The 16,009-nt window shown below is 44.3% G+C and overlaps 1 protein-coding gene across 1 annotated transcript in view; it reads right to left on the bottom strand.

Moving 5' to 3' along the window:
• The window catches only part of RABEP1 (rabaptin, RAB GTPase binding effector protein 1), a 989,154-nt gene that overhangs the window by 327,003 nt on the left and 646,142 nt on the right, over positions 1-16,009 (bottom strand). The window contains exon 11 of the mRNA XM_085649558.1: positions 9,263-9,379. Coding sequence (XP_085505684.1) covers positions 9,263-9,379 — 117 coding nt within the window. The remainder of the gene's footprint in view (positions 1-9,262; positions 9,380-16,009) is intronic.

Raw genomic sequence — 16,009 nt, 5'->3', positions numbered from 1 at the left:
GAGGTTGCAAGAAGTGCAACTGGAGATAGCTATGCATAAGGAGTGCACCCTAAATGGTATGTATTATTGGTGGAACGGTCGGGCCCATGAATGAAACCCTAGAGAATGGGTTGTAATGAGACTGTCCACAACAATGTTAGAGCTGAGGCAGCCCTTCGTATCAAAGATCCCAGAGTGATCAAAAAGCATGTCCTTTGGGGATGGCTATACATCAAAGGCGACAGCCGTGGTGAGCAGCCAGATATGACCCTATACAGTCCATCGTGCCAAGATCGGCTCTTAAAACATATTTTACGGCATCTCGTCAATCTTAAACTGTTTGGACTAAAGCATTCTAGAATTTATCATGGATGGCAGGCAATATCTTGCTAGCCATGTCTCAGAGGGCATGTTCAGATCAGCCCCGGAGACAGACAGCTTTCAGAGACTAACTGCCAAGGTGGTGGAAGAAAATATGGTATCTGAATCGGTCGGGTCAGATTGGAATGCATTTGGGTTTACCTTGCTCATGGATCACTAACTCTTCAGCTGCTAAGTCAGAAAGATCAGGTCTGCAGGGGCTGGCCTCTGTAGTCTAGCCAATGGGTGACAAACTGTGGAGCGATGCACTGCTTCATGCATGGGGCCATTAAGGTATGTAAGAACGTCATTAAATGACCACAAAGGCTCTGATCTGGCAGACAGACTGCAAAATGTCTGTCAAAATGTGGCCAGTACTTCTGCTGCTCTGCGGACAATAACCATGACTGAGGCACTCTCTTCTGTGGGTGGTTCAGAAGAGCATTCTAATTCAGTTTCAGGAGCAGTGTCAAGCCCACTATGTTCAGGTACAGCCCAACATCAGCATAGCAAGAGAGGAGAAAGTGGTTCATTTTCTCATTATTGTTCTCCTCATGTAGTACACTTTGAAGCCCCTGGGCTGTGTCTGAATCTGAGCCAAACAATACTTTCTGTGGTAATGCTGTTGAGGAAGAGGTTTGAGATCACTTAATGTTGGAGGATGTGCTTTGGTTATTTTGTAGCGTGACATGGGCCAGGTGTGCGCTGATATCAGTTCAGGTTTGGAAACTGGTATCTGGACCAGATCTAAAACTGGTGCCACTCAGTGCCAGTTTAGTGAAATTATTACTTTTAAAGTCTTCAATCTGCACATACATCTTTATCCTTTTCCCAATATGAAAATCATATGCTCACTTGCAATAATAAAAGTAACAGTTTCATGTGCCACCACTTTAACACTTCATTAGCGGCCAGTGGTGCCGCTGGAGTCTGATCCGGTGACCACGAGGAACCGGGAACACTAGGGTAGGACTCGCCAGCAGAAGTGAAATTGGTGGCCGCTGTGGCACCATGAGAGATAAAGGCACTCTACACGGAGCTGGCATCTACTAGAAGATCTGTAACACAGCCTCTCTTTGCTCCAAAGTGAACAACGGCCAGGGTACTCAGGACATGCTGGGAATAGCCTTAGAATGGAATCAGAGTCAGAAGAAGCCTGTGGAGTCGGGCACTTTGAATGGCGATTGTGTGGCTTCTTGTCTGTTCTGGAGTGGTGAGTGAGGACAGATCCCACTTAGGTTTCTTGTGCTTGTAGCATGACTAGGACTTTGACTTACCTGAGGGCATAGATCAAGAGCAGGACTAAGCACTGATTTATAGCAGGAATGACTGCATGATTTGAAGCATGACTGGCATGATCTCTTCCTATGTTCCTTGACAGAGATTCACTTCCTGCTCCCTGATTGCTTTCGGGTGCTTCAGGGTGCATTTGATACACACCTTCGAATTGTGATTGGAACCTTTGCACCACAAACCAAGCTAAGGCAGATCCATGACTGACATCTGCTTCCTGCAGTTGCAGCATGGTTTAAAACCTGTCCTATTTGGAGACATTGTTCCTGCTACAATGCATACTGTTAACATTTATATAAAAAACCCAAAGACCAACCCAGTATGCCCCCCAGGAACTGGGTATATAGATTTCTACAACATTGGTCCAGTGGGACTCTTTTCTTGGGAAACGTTGTGTACATCAACAGGTTCCTGTAAAAATTCTCATTTGTTCAGTAAATGTAATCAATACAAGGAGAATGCCTTCTTTATGCAATAACAATTCTTTATATTCACAATTCAATTCCGAACTACTGAACAAGTTACTTTCGATAACGCCTTATCTGGTAGAGACTCTTGCTACAGATTCCTTACCGTAGGATTATCCCCAGGTGTCAGACTGGATCGGGAATTTTTTGGGAGTAGTACTCCCTGCACACCAGTAGGTGGTGTCGATCAGCTCTGCATGGGGTAGTTGGTGCCGGAAGGGACGTGCACGATGCCTATATAGGCGCCACCCCAGCGCATGACATCAATTCTTTTCATGACTTTCCACACCAGGAACGCAGATCCTTGAAGAACACTGACCACTGTTGTGGAAAACTAGGGCCCTGAAAGAGGAACAGCTGTGACTAAGTATCCCCAAAGAGGGGAGGATGGGTGAGTTGGTAAGGAATCTGTGGCTAGACAGAGTCTCTACCAGATAAGGTGTTACTGAAGGGAAGTAACTTGTCCATCTGATAGAGAGACTTCTAACCACAGATTCATTACCTCAGAATAGATACCCAAGCAAAAACTACCCAGAGGTGGTTCTACGTACCAATTTCAAACAAGAAAGTCCTGCAGGACCGAATGGGCAAAGGGCCTATCCCGACGGACCTGACCGTCCAGGAAGAAGTGTTTTATGAACGTGTGCATGGAAGCCCATGCTGCTGCCTGGCCGATATCCAGGGCCTGAACTCCACCTGCCAATGCAGTGAACCAGCTTTATCCCTGGTGGAATCAGCACGCTATCCCTCAGGGGGTTATTTTTTAGCCAATGTGTAGCAGATCTTGATACAGAGCACGATCTATCCGGAGAATGGCCCATCCTTTCTTTGCTTTGGCACATCCCAAGAAGAGTAGGTTGTCCATCCGGAATTCTGGTGAGCGATTGAAGTAGAACGACAAAGCTCTTTTAGGGTCCAGATAGTGAAGTTGCTCGTCTTCCTTGGAGGGATGTGGCGGAGCGTAAAATGTAGTCTGAGTGATGGATTGGCCTACGTGAAAAGGAGTGATCACTTTGGGTAGAAAGGAAGCCCTCATAGAATGCACCATTGTGTAGATGTTCAAATATGGAGTCCTGGATGACAAGCCTGAAGCTCGCTGACCCTCCGGGCAGATGTTATAGCCACGAGAAAGACAGTCTTGATGGTAAGGAGCCTGAGAGGACAACTGTGCAAAGGATCAAAAGAAGCACACAAGGAAAGTGAGGACAAGACTGAGGTCCTACTGAGGAATTATGAAAGGAGAAGGGGGAATTCAATGTTGCAAATCATTCAAAAATCGATTTACAATAGGGGGATTGTAGAGAGATGGCTGGTCAGACAACTGCAGAAAAGTTAAAGTAGCAGAAAGATAGCCTTTGAGAGCGCCCATAGTAGAGCCCTGCTGGGCAAGAGAAAGAATTAAGAGAAGAACCTGAGAAAGGTGGGCAGAAAGGGGATTGATCGGTCTTTGTGTACATAATGCCAAATGTTTCCCCAACTGCAAAAACAACAGTTGATGGACAGAATGCAGAACAATGTCATACATTCACCCAGTAGCGAGATCTGGGCCTAAATCCATCGTTTTTTGCCCACCATGCCGTTCCAGTTTGAACCCAGCCATATGCAAATCAGTCTGGACCCTGTGCCTCATGGGTACAGTCCAGCCCGAACTGCCAAGCCAGGTCCTCCCTGGACTGGAAACAAGCATCCTAGGACAAGTTTCAGGGTTTCACCCCTCTTCAGCCAGGCTAGCTTGATTCCAGTGGCATGGAGAGCACAGGACCCACGTCTGGGCATACCCTTCCCACTCGGGATGACAAATGCAAAAACAACAGTTGATGGACAGAATGCAGAACAATGTCATACATTCACCCCAGTACAGAGATCTGGACCTAAATCCATTGTTTTTTGCTCACCATGCCGTTCCAGTTTGAACCCAGCCATATGCAAATCAGTCTTGACCCTGTGCCTCATGGGTACAGTCCAGCCCGAACTGCCAAGCCAGGTCCTCCCTGGACTGGAAACAAGCATCCTAGGACCGTTTTCAGGGTTTCACCCCTCTTCAGCCAGGATAGCTTGATTCCAGTGGCATGGAGAGCATAAGTTTCCCCAACGGCAGGCGCATAACGTCTTGGTGGAGGGATGCCAAAATAATGGCACAGACTTCGGGAGGAAGGTCAAAAGCTGTCAACTGTTTCCTTCTCAATCTCCACGCAAGAAGAGAGAACACTGATAGTTTAGGTTGGTGGACCCTCCCCTGCAGCTGCGATAGAAGATCCTCCAGAAGGTGCAGCCTGATTGGTGGATCGATGGTCATGCTCAACAGTCCAGGATACCAGACTCGCTGTGCCTAGAGAGGAGACAGAAGGATGACTTGGGTGCTGCAGTTCCTGATCATCTTCTGAACGCATGGCAGGAGTGGTATGAGCGGAAAGGCTACAGGGGGCGAAGAGAGCGAGAAACACCTTAGAAACTCCAGCGCGCAGAACAGCTGGCACTGTGCACATGATGGAGAAGACATTCATGATCCACTAGGCAACATCAGCTGAGTTTGTCTGCTCTGGAGTTCAATGAGCCCGCCAGGTGTTGAACCACCAGGGATATGCGCTGGTGTTCCAGCCATTTGCAGAAATGTAGGGACTCCTGAAAAAAGGTTCCATGACCCCACACCTCCCAGTTTGTTGCAGTACCACATTGCGGGTGTGTCCGTGAACACATGCACTAGCCTTCCCCTGAAGGCAGGTAGAAAGCCTTTCAATGTAAGCTGGATCGCATGGAGCTCCAACAGGTTGATGTGGAGCCCCGATTACGCCAGAGACTAGAGGTCTCTTATCTCCACCTCTCCCAGATGGCGGCTCCATCCCCGGAGAGACCCAATCATGGTTGGATAAACACCACTGCAGATCTTTTGCATTTTCCTCCAAGAACTCGACCATGTTGGAGAGATTTCCCTGATGCTGCGCCCACTGTGGCACTTGAGGTTCCACTGCAGAGCCCGCATATGTGTCACAGGCACGATGCAGGAGGCTATGAGGCCCAGCAACCTCATAGTCGCCCTCATGATAATCCAGGATATCATAGCCTGTAGATCCTGGACTCGCAGTTCGGGAGGATAGGCCCGAACTGCTCCAATGAAAGAGCATCTGAGAGGGAGTCATGTGTGACTTCGGCACATTGATAGTAAACTCAAGTGAATGCAAGAGGTCCGCCGCAGTCTTTTGGTAGGAGACTATAGCCTTGGGGAACCCACCTTTAGCAGCTAGTCATCAAGATAGGGGAAGACTGGCACCCCTGATCCCCGCAGATGACATGCAACTTCGCACCATCACCTTGGTGAACCCCAGAGGGGTGCTAGTAAGGCCAAAACTGAGTACAGTGAACTGAATATGCTTTGGGCCCACCGTGAACCACAGCTAACACCTGTGGGCAGCCAGGACAGGAATCTGGAACTATGAGTCCTGAACGTCCAACGCTACCATCCAATCTCCTTGGTCCAGGGCAGGCAGGAGTATTTTGAACTTCTCCTTCTTGAGGAAGAAATTGAGATGGCGCAAATCAAGGATTGGACAATGGCCTCAGACCTTCTTGGGCACCAGAAAGTAGCGGGAATTGCAACCATGATCTACTTCTGGGGTCAGCATCCTCTCTATGCCTCCCTTGGCAATGACAGCCATCACTTTCTGACAGAGAAGGGATAGGTGGTCCTCCATCAGCCATCCTAAGTAGGTGGCATGGAGGAAGGGGTAGTCACGAAAGGGAGGGAGTAGCCCCTCTGGACGATCTGCAAAACCACCAGTCTGATGTTATAGACTGCCAAATCTGTGGGGCCAAAAGGAGCACCAGTGTGAGCGGGCCACTCAAATACTAGGCGCATGGTCTCATAAAACTGTTAAAGCTGAGCGGGCTCAGGCTCCTGGAAACTTGGGGAAGCATGGAGCCCACCCAGCCATTGGCCCAACTGCAGAGCCAGGCTCCAGCTCAACCGCAGAGCCAGACCCCGAATGTCAATGCTCCCTCATCTCGTCTGCCAATGAACGAGGAGAAGTCGAAGATCTCTTCAACTTCACGTTCTTCTTACGGTGGGACTTGTCCGAATGGCCCGTCGACTGATTGCATTGAGGATCTCGGATTGTCATGGTGCCGCATGTCGAGCTGCCAGAAGCTTGATGGATCTCTTCTTCAAGGACTTCTGGTTCATGGCGCAGCAATCGGAGTAGCCCTTTGGATCATAGTCGTGATCAAAGCACCAAAGGCATACAAGGTGTGAGTTCCAGGTGCCGCAGGACTTGAAGTCGCCTTTCGAGAGGACATCCCTGTCACACTAGGATGAAACCCTCAAAAAGACAAGCACAAAAAGAAGATAAAAGTTAGCAAACAAATTACTAAGGGAAAGCTCTTACCAGAGCTGCGCTGATTGGCGCAGAGAAAAGAAATAACATCGGAGCGTTGGGGTGGCACCTATATAGGCACTGCGCACATAACTTCCAGCTTAGACTACACCACGCAGAGCTGATTGAGGCACACAGGGGTACTGCTCACGAAAAATATTCTGGATCCAGTCTGACGCCTGGGGATAATTCTAAAGTACGGAATCTGAAGCTATCAGATAAATAGGTGCACAATAACACATATAACTAGTCCAGACGGTGCAATATGTGAACAACGTGCAAGTCTTGACTATGTACAGGATAAAAACAGCTCTTGATTGGACCCCTGGTCTTGAAGAGTCCAATTGAACCAATGTTTTAGAAATACTGTTGAATGTCGGCATAGATACAAGAGGCAAATTTGAGAGCAGAGCTCGGATCTCTGTTGAAGGGCACAGGGAAAAAGGAACCTACATCTGCACACATTAGTGGTGGCCACATGCGGCTCTGCACCGTCACTGCCTTGACAGCACGAGACAGTCGTGGAATAAGTCAGTGCCACCTACCAGTGCGCGGGAGCATTTGCTCTTGAAACTGAAGATCCCGTATGGTGCCTGGGATAACTCAAAAAGTGAGGAATCTGCAGCTAGAATTACCAAACAGAAAATGGTAGCCAGGATAGCCCGATAAACTTGGGCACTGAAGACTTGAGTTCTGCAATCTGAAAATACATTGTCATTTTCCAAGATCTACTTTGCATCTGTCATCACAAGCACAGTCCAAGCCCTCAAATTTTACAATTCGGTCTGTAGCATGGAGATTTTAAGTCATGCATAATGAATAACAATGTACTTGGAGGAGACTAGATGGGAGAGAGATGCTATACAACTCTAATTACCTGAGCCAAAAGACAGTAAACCCGACCTTCAGGTTTGAAAGAGCACACAGACACTGGACACACAAGTTACTGTATCGGTAACACAGTCCTTATAGATGAGAAGGCAGATCTATTGATAAGGTTACGCCAAAAGCACAGGCCGTGGCCTCAGACAACATCAACAGTGTTGATGCTATAAATAAAAAGTTTTATCAAGACAGAAAATTACCAGAAGGTCATTAAAAACTTGTCGCACCATAAGTACTCTTGGACACATTAGCACATTGGACACATTAGCAAAAGGTGTTGCCAACACAGTATGAATTTTCACTTAAACATCAGTACAGAAATGTTATAAAAATGCAGTTGTTTTGTCCATAAACATCGGTGTATCAGTTTCTCACAACAAGTATATTTATTGATTTTGGATTATGAATTCAATTACTCTGAGAAAAAACCCAGATTATTTAAAGAAAGATATGTTTTATATCCCCTCCACATACCACCTTTAATTTAGAAAATGTGTGTGCTTGGCTGCCCACAACTGTTTGTCTATTAGATTAAATATTCACAGGTGCTGCTGCGTCATACAAACAACGTACAACCACCACAGCCACATGCCCGGGAGGCTATTCATATGCTCTAAGAACTTGCCTTTCGTTAGGGATGCCTGCCTTATGCCAGCAAGCATAGGCATAAGAAGCCATTGTTGGCCACCATATGCCAAGGGTAGCATAATGGCCAGTAATACAAGGAACATGCCCAAGAGTGCCTCCTCATCCCCAAACTACCATCATTCCAAGAATGCACACAATATACCAAAAAGTTCCACCTTACTATGGCCAGCATATTGTCTAGAATCTCCCAAATATGAGGGAGAGGTTGCCACCAAATACACATGCAGAAACATGTGCATCCTTCTACCCTATCCCTGCTCAGCAACAGCAAAGGAACACAACTTACCTATTGCCCTGAACAGTGCTATTGGTGTGCCCTTCTCTTCTCCTCCACTAATATAATGGAGGGGCTGGGTCCAGGAGTGATTCAGCAATCCATGTGCAGACAACATTAGGAACGTAGAACAGGGCCTGCTGCATAACTGCTTACTCCCGAGCCTCCATTCCTTCCCACCCACAGCCCTTTTTCGATCTACAAAGACAATTAGCATGACCAGCTGTCCCACAGCCTCTAAATCGGGCTTCCCTGGGCCATTGGAACACTGATGGAGAGAAGTTACTTTGCGGGAAGGTGATAGGAATCCACACAACACAGGTGATCACCTGCTCTATGGGTATTTAATGGTGAAAAGAATGAGCTGGCACGTAAGGCAGCCCAAGGAAAAAAGCTGCTTATGTTCTAGTCTTATTTTGCCCCATGGAGCAAATGCAGCAGATAGCATGCTGAAAACACTTCATTAGATCCTTATGCAATGGAATATCAAACTAAAATCGTGTACACCATCCCGAATGTGTAGGGATCAAATGTAACGGATATCTACCAAATCTGCCTCCCTGCTATTACAACAAAAGATCCTGAGTAACATTAAGAATGTCACACTATACCAGGCGAAATTATAAATGACGCTCATGGAAGCAACGCTATCAGGGCGCAGAGTCATCAAATCTGGAATCCCTTGGAACCCAATCTGAAAAAATGAAGTGCCTACTGCAGATCTCTTAAAACAATCCACTAGGGGAGTGGGGACTTTTCCACATAGCCAAACCACACTAGCTCCAAAACCAACCTAATGAAGAATTGGGATGCATCAACCAAAGGTCACCTTTATCAGATTTTGGGATGGCTTGAACCCTAACCAATAAGCACATTACTATAACAGGTTTAATGAATCACCTTCATGTAAAACCCAGATGTCCACAAGGCATCATTGCACCAAAATAACAAAATCTTTAGAAATGAGGACTCCTAGAAACATTGCTCACTTGGTTAGTGGTATCTTCGGTGCTCTGTTTTGTGTATTCTTCTAGCTCCTGTTTATCTTTCACAGCCTTTTCCAGCTGGTCATTAGCTTGCCGCAACATTACTTGAAGCTTTTTAACCTGCATAAATAGCACAGAACAATTATTGTATATTTCCTCCACACAGTCAGGATAGATAAATATAAAGCTACTGTATTGGAAAACAGTATTGTCATTTGAACCTATAATTAATGTGATGGTCACTCCTGTTTATACAGACAAAATAGAAATGTGCTCAATGAATCTACTTGCCAAGTACTGATCGCCGTCTTCAGTATTTTTCATTCCCTTCTGAATTGTGTAATTATGAACCTTAAGTTAGAGCTAACTTTCATGGGAAGTACATCAATGACCAACAAAAAAATATGTATACAGGGTGACAGCAAAAAACACAAAGGTGTAAGTTGTGACAGCTCAGAAACCTAGCCTAACCTAACCTGGAACGCATATTTGCCTATTTGTTCATGCATTCTCCTTCTTAATTGTATTGCTTAGCCATCATATTGATATTGGATACAATCAACACTATAGGCCAGCTATAAAATCCTTCACAGGCACAAGTAAAACAATTGAAGAATTCAGAAAGGGAATTGCTTATCAAACAAGCACTGGCAAAAACCAACAGGTCCGGCCTCTGCAAGCTAGTGCGAGAGTTGCATTTGCTGTTTTTTAATGCAATCATATGCAATATAAACAAAGAAGAATAAAACATGCTTGCGATAAAAATATTTACATTTAAAAATAAATTAGCTATTGCAAATAATGTAAATAGAACAGTAAGGTAGCTTCCTAGCAAGCAAAACATTTTCAGTTTTACACAGGAAAATATGCTTAATACTGGGAAAAGGTACTGTTTATGCTGAACTACATGATCAAAAGAGGTAGAGAGGATAAAGAATGGAGAAAAAACTCATTGGAAAAGTAATTTTGTCCCAGCACCCCACGCACTGAAGTCCACTTCTTAGATGGATCAGAACATATGATAAGGAAAAATGCAATCACGCTCAGTGGTTGTAGATGGCTGACCCAGTGCTGTGGTGGGCGAAAGCACAATGTGAATGATAATGTCATGTCTTTTAAGATACCCCATTTCTACATATATTGTCCCATCCACACGACAATAACGATTCTAAAACAGGTGATCTTTTACCTAGTAGCTTGCTCCTGTCTCTTCGACACCAGGCTCTCAGTAACATTTAGGATTGTTTTCAAAACATATTGACTATAGAAAAAACCCTGGAGAACCACTTTAGTATAAAAGACCCTCAACTCCCCCGGCAAATTAGAGAAGAATTCCTTCCAAGCTGAGACAGGGGTCCTGCATGCCAAATCTCCGACAAGCAGCTGTCTGACATACCTTGCGGGTGCAGAAATCAAAAGGAACTAGCTCTGGAGTAGATGCTCCTGGCGTTTGTATGTATTGAGAGGAAAACACATTATGTTTTGAAAAAAGCCCTCACTCACCAACCTAGTTGGTGACATGCTTCATCATTGGGCCCCACCCAAGGTGCAGAGTGCACCTCGGGTGTGCTGCGACGCCTGGATACAGCGGAGCGGGTATTATAACGTGAGAGTGGAGTGATAGTGGGTAAGTGGGTGTTAAAAGGACTGTCCTAAGGGTCCCACTGTACAAAAAAATGACTATTTTAATACGTGGGCCCTTGGCAGTGAATATAAACGAGAGGTGGATAGTGTAGGAGATCTAAGGTAACACGAATATCTTAGTCGGTCAACATGTTTCAGCCATGCTCCCTTTATTGATATGGCTTTCTTCAGGACCTATGTGTAGTGCAAAGTGAGTGGTCTAAAAAAATGTTGTTTAGAAGATCAATTATGTGATACATGCGCTAAGGTGTACTACATGGTAGAGGACATTATCCTCTAAAGGCGCTTTCTCAGAAATGCTCCATGAGTTCCATGTGGGGGCCCGACCTGTAGTCACGCTTTCATCAAGGTCGAGTACCCTGCATTGTACCTGCTGTGGCCGCCATGGAGCTCCGACGTAGGTTGTCATCCTCAACGCAGAGACTGGGTCCTTCATTTCCAACCATCAAGTGAGGGGGCTGGTTCTTCCCTGGGGGTTTCTTGGCTACAGATACATATAGCTATACACCTACACATCCAGGTTAGGCTAGGCACATTTTAGCAAAATTACATAGGGCACACATTTTAGGAATATGAAAGTGCTACTGTTTTTATCTGAGCCGCTTATGTTCATACTTTTTAGAACTATGGTAAAAATGTATTTACTATTTACGATATTGGTACTAGTAATCTCTTTCGTATTCTTCTGTCTCTCGATTGTCACAGCACATATGTTTTACACAACATTGCCGTTTGACCAATAAATCGCCAACCTGTGTATTTTCTGAGAGAAAGCAAGCACGAGTGTCCAAGCGAAACATGCTGTACTGTTTTCCATAATCCTGGAGGAATGAGTGTTGTCATGTTCAGTGGTTGCCAGAGACTAACTACACCACTGTAGAATACGGGGGGAGGGGAGGGAGGGTGAGAGTAGCACTGTAGAGCTAGCTGGTCTAACGGTTGACATATCCTGTGGGGGGGGGGGTCCGGCAGCGTTTGGGACACTAAGCCCTCGGTTTAGGAAAAATGCAATCACGCTCAGTGCCAGAGAGCTACTGGTTGTAGATTGCCCAGCCAGTGCTGTGGTGGGCAAAAGCACAACGTGAATGACCACTAAGCTTGTATATGTTTGTATGCATGTTTTATTCACAATTTGTTATAACAAGACACTAGCGAGATAAAGCTAAAGTGGTCTAGTCCAGGGCTAAAAATGCTAGATTAGAGTAATTAATAAGACAAGCACAGTAATTGACACATCAGGGGAGAATCATCATGGGATCGTGTTAGACCTGACAGCATTAGGGTGGTCTTCCCCCAAACCTTTTGCCTGCTTTCCTCAAATTTTGATGAATTATTTTTGTTGGCCTTGGGACTCTGAGCACTTTATCACTACGAACCAGTGCTAAAGTGCATGTGCTTCTCCCCTAAAACATGGTTTGATTGACTTAGTAGCTTAGTTTTGGGAAACAGAATTGGCATATTTAATTTACCTACAAGTCCCTAGTAGAGTGCACTACCTGTGCCCAAGGCCTGTAAATGAAATGCCAGTAGTGGGCATGCAGCACTGATGGTGCCACCCACTCAAGTAGCACTTTAAACACGTCTTAGGCCTCCCACTGCAGAGCCTGTGTGTGCAATTTATACTACCATATCGACCTGGCATTTGAAACCCCTTGCCAAGCCTTAAACTCTCCTTGTATTACATATAAGTTACCCCTAAGGTGGGCCCTTGGTAGTCCATAGGGCAGGGTGATCTGTAATCAAACCTTGAGACATGTACTCCTAAGTCTTGTATGTTCTGGTAGTGAAAAACACCCAAATCAGTTTTTCACTACTGCGAGGTCTACCCCTCTCATAGGTTAACATTGGGAATTCCTTATTACACTTATGAGTTATAATTCTTGACTGAGAAGAGGTGAATGTTTCATATCACTGGAATGGTAATGATAAATCATTTTTACTGGTAAAGATGAATTTACCACTACCCTTCTAAAAATGCCACTTGTAAAAAGATAACACAAGGTGATGACGGACGGAGCGCTAAAACTTTTCACTCGCCCCCCAGTCACAGATCTGGGTTGAATCCATCATCGTTCTTTAGCTCACTTCGCCACCGCAGTTCAGACCCAGCTATATGAAAATCTATCTCGACCCTGTGCCTCATGGGAACAGTCCAGCCTGAACTGCCAAGCCAGGTCTTCCCTGGACCGGAAACAAGCATCCTGGGACCCCTCATCAGCCAGGCTAGCTTGAATCCAGTATCAGGAGCTCCTTGCTACTGACAAAATAGTGCCAATCGCTGAACCCTAAAAACAAAAAATTACCCCAATACACCACCACCCATCCCAAATCATAAAACCCTTAATGCATTGTAAATTTAATGTGCGGTAACCTACCTTGTTGCAGCAGTACATGCAGCATTCTAAATGCTTTGTGGTGGTGGTTGATGGGTTGTCATCATATAGTACCATAAGAAGCAAGTCCGCAGTTATTCAAAACAATTTGTCAATAGCTCAATAGTACACAAACTACTAGATACTTGCTATAGAACACATGCTACGCTTCATCCTTCTGACTCATCAGTCTTAGGCATTCGTACATCAAATTACATTTGCCAAAACATTTGCTCTAAGGTGCAATGAAGTCCAGAGTAAAGGCCAGGATATACTTAGGGAGGCCTGGTTTTATACACTATTCAGCCTCCTTCAATCTGTCTCCTTTCGCCAAACTAAAGGGCTAGATTTTAGTGCTGTGGCACAGGGTTCATATTTACATCAATTGTTTGAAGGTCTAAGTATCACTGCTATATTAAGACACTGGGAAACATTTGTTCTAATATGCTGCTACAGTGTGAATCAAGAATTGCCAGTAAAAATCTATCAAAAGTACATGCATATTAAGTCATACCAGGCTATCCGAAAGATAATGTAGCCTGAACTGGTGTGTCTTCAATAGTTTTCGGAATGAATTGTGGTCATGGTTTTGAAGAAAATGAGACGACAGACTAATCCAGAGTCTAGCTGCTCATGCACTCACTGTAACCTCATCCTCGTGATTTTTAAACCAAGGCACATTTGAAGCAATAGATGAACCAGACCCTGAGCTCCAAGTTGAACAATGCCCTTGAAAAGGGCTTTTTTTGGGACATGAACACATATAGCTGAAAGACTTTATTGGCAATGAAAGAAGCGTATATTTTCACACTAGCGACAACTGGCTACCAGTGCATATGTCTTGTCTAATAAGATATTATTCCATTGACTCAATCTATATATTACCCATAAGGACCCATTCTGTACCCACTGAAGGAGCAATGGGGTAATAAGAGCAACATATGTCTAAGGAACGTGTAAGGAAGTACATATTTGTAAATCCTTGACACAATGGTGACAAAGATGACTATACTTCGAAATTGAGGTACATGAAAGGCAATTACATTCCAGTTAGTTGCATGTGGTTATTATAGGCTTTCTGAACTTCTGCAATTATGTTTTAGGGCTATACCATGGTAGATACATACTGCCATAACCTCTGTCTTTCTCGAATTAGGAGCCAGCTTATTGAGTCTGGATGACCACCAGACAATCAGCAAAAGGAGGTTTTCTTGCAGGTCTCCCTCTGCATTGCAGGAGGATATAATCTGCCCATTTATGGAAATTCATCTAATATAATCTAAGTGATCCAGCCAGTAGTTTAATGCAGATGTAGTTCCAGTACTAGGGTGTAATCCATAACACTAACTGTAGCTGACAGGCCCAATAAACCAGCACGGGCTGACCCATGTCTAGTCTAGATACATGTAGGAGGGAGACAGAAGCAAGTCCTTAACAACTACCAGAAGCAAGTCCTTAACTACTACCAGTCCAATTCGGCACCAGACCTTGACTTAAAACCTGACTGATCTATTTCTAGGATAGGCATGTCTCCAAATATTTCTACAACTACTTCTACACACATCTTCATAATTTAACTAATCATAGGAAATGGACTAGGAGCTTGAAGTATAATTCTTTGGAAGGGAATATTATTCCAAGAATGGAGAAACAACTGCCAATATAACCAACACTTCCAATGAACTAAAGCAAATTCAAGCATGAATGCAACAGTCTTACCTATGTTGTTCAAGACCCATGCTGGATAGGAGTCCAGAGAACAGGTGTAGCAGCCACACTTAATACTTAATGAGCCAGTATCCTATTGTTTTCTCTTCGCTGCACGATATGCTCCTGTTTAGGGTCTTTATTTATGTGCAGCTGACAGAAAGCGAACTCAAGGGAGCTATTAAACCAATCCACTGTAGCCGGAGGATAAGCCTCCCAACAGTGAACAGTAGAACATTCCTACAAGTTCATTAGACCACTTTTGAAAAATGTATATGGTTCACCTCTTGAAGACGAATGGCCAGAAAATAAAATGCTATAAAATGAAGATCCATCCAGGAAAATATAAATATCTAGGCAGTCAGCTGGGTCATCGCTAGCAAGTCTAAATGATTCCTGGCTACCAACATATACCATAAAGTATGAATGAAATATTTAAAATGAAATATTTGATGTTATGAATCCTTCTCTGAGGTGAGTAAGATTTGCCTAGACTAAGCTGACCAAATAAAAAAAAACAAAAAAAAAAAAAACAAAATCAAGCTCTTGGGCTTGGCCCACAAATCTGACAAAAATGAAGCAACTTCCCGGAAAAAAGTGACTGCCCACAAACTCTATAAACAAGCACAAGCATAGCCAACATGCATCTCCCATGAAACATATTGGCTTTGCCAATTTTTTCAGTTTTTGGTCTTGCATGCACATATAGACGCAGTGGCATTCTGGTAACTATTTTTCCTAAACAGAAAAAAAATAATTCGAAGATGACCGCAAATATGGCAGCTACCTATGACTTCTTTTTCTTATGCTGTAAGAACTAATATTACAAGATAGCCATCATGTGTCTGCATAGAAATATACCAGTCATCACTGAATTATTTTTCTTACACCTAAAGAAACATTATTCAAATAGGTCTGCCATGCATGCACACTTAGGCAAGGTGGGCATCTTTTTACAAATGTTTAATTTACCATTCCAAGATCATGGATGACAATCTCAGAACAGTAAATAAAAAAAGCAGCTGCA

Source organism: Triturus cristatus, chromosome 3_2, assembly GCF_964204655.1.
Source record: "Triturus cristatus chromosome 3_2, aTriCri1.1, whole genome shotgun sequence".
NCBI classification, from domain to species: domain Eukaryota; kingdom Metazoa; phylum Chordata; class Amphibia; order Caudata; family Salamandridae; genus Triturus; species Triturus cristatus.
This window is presented reverse-complemented; position numbering and strand designations above follow the sequence as displayed.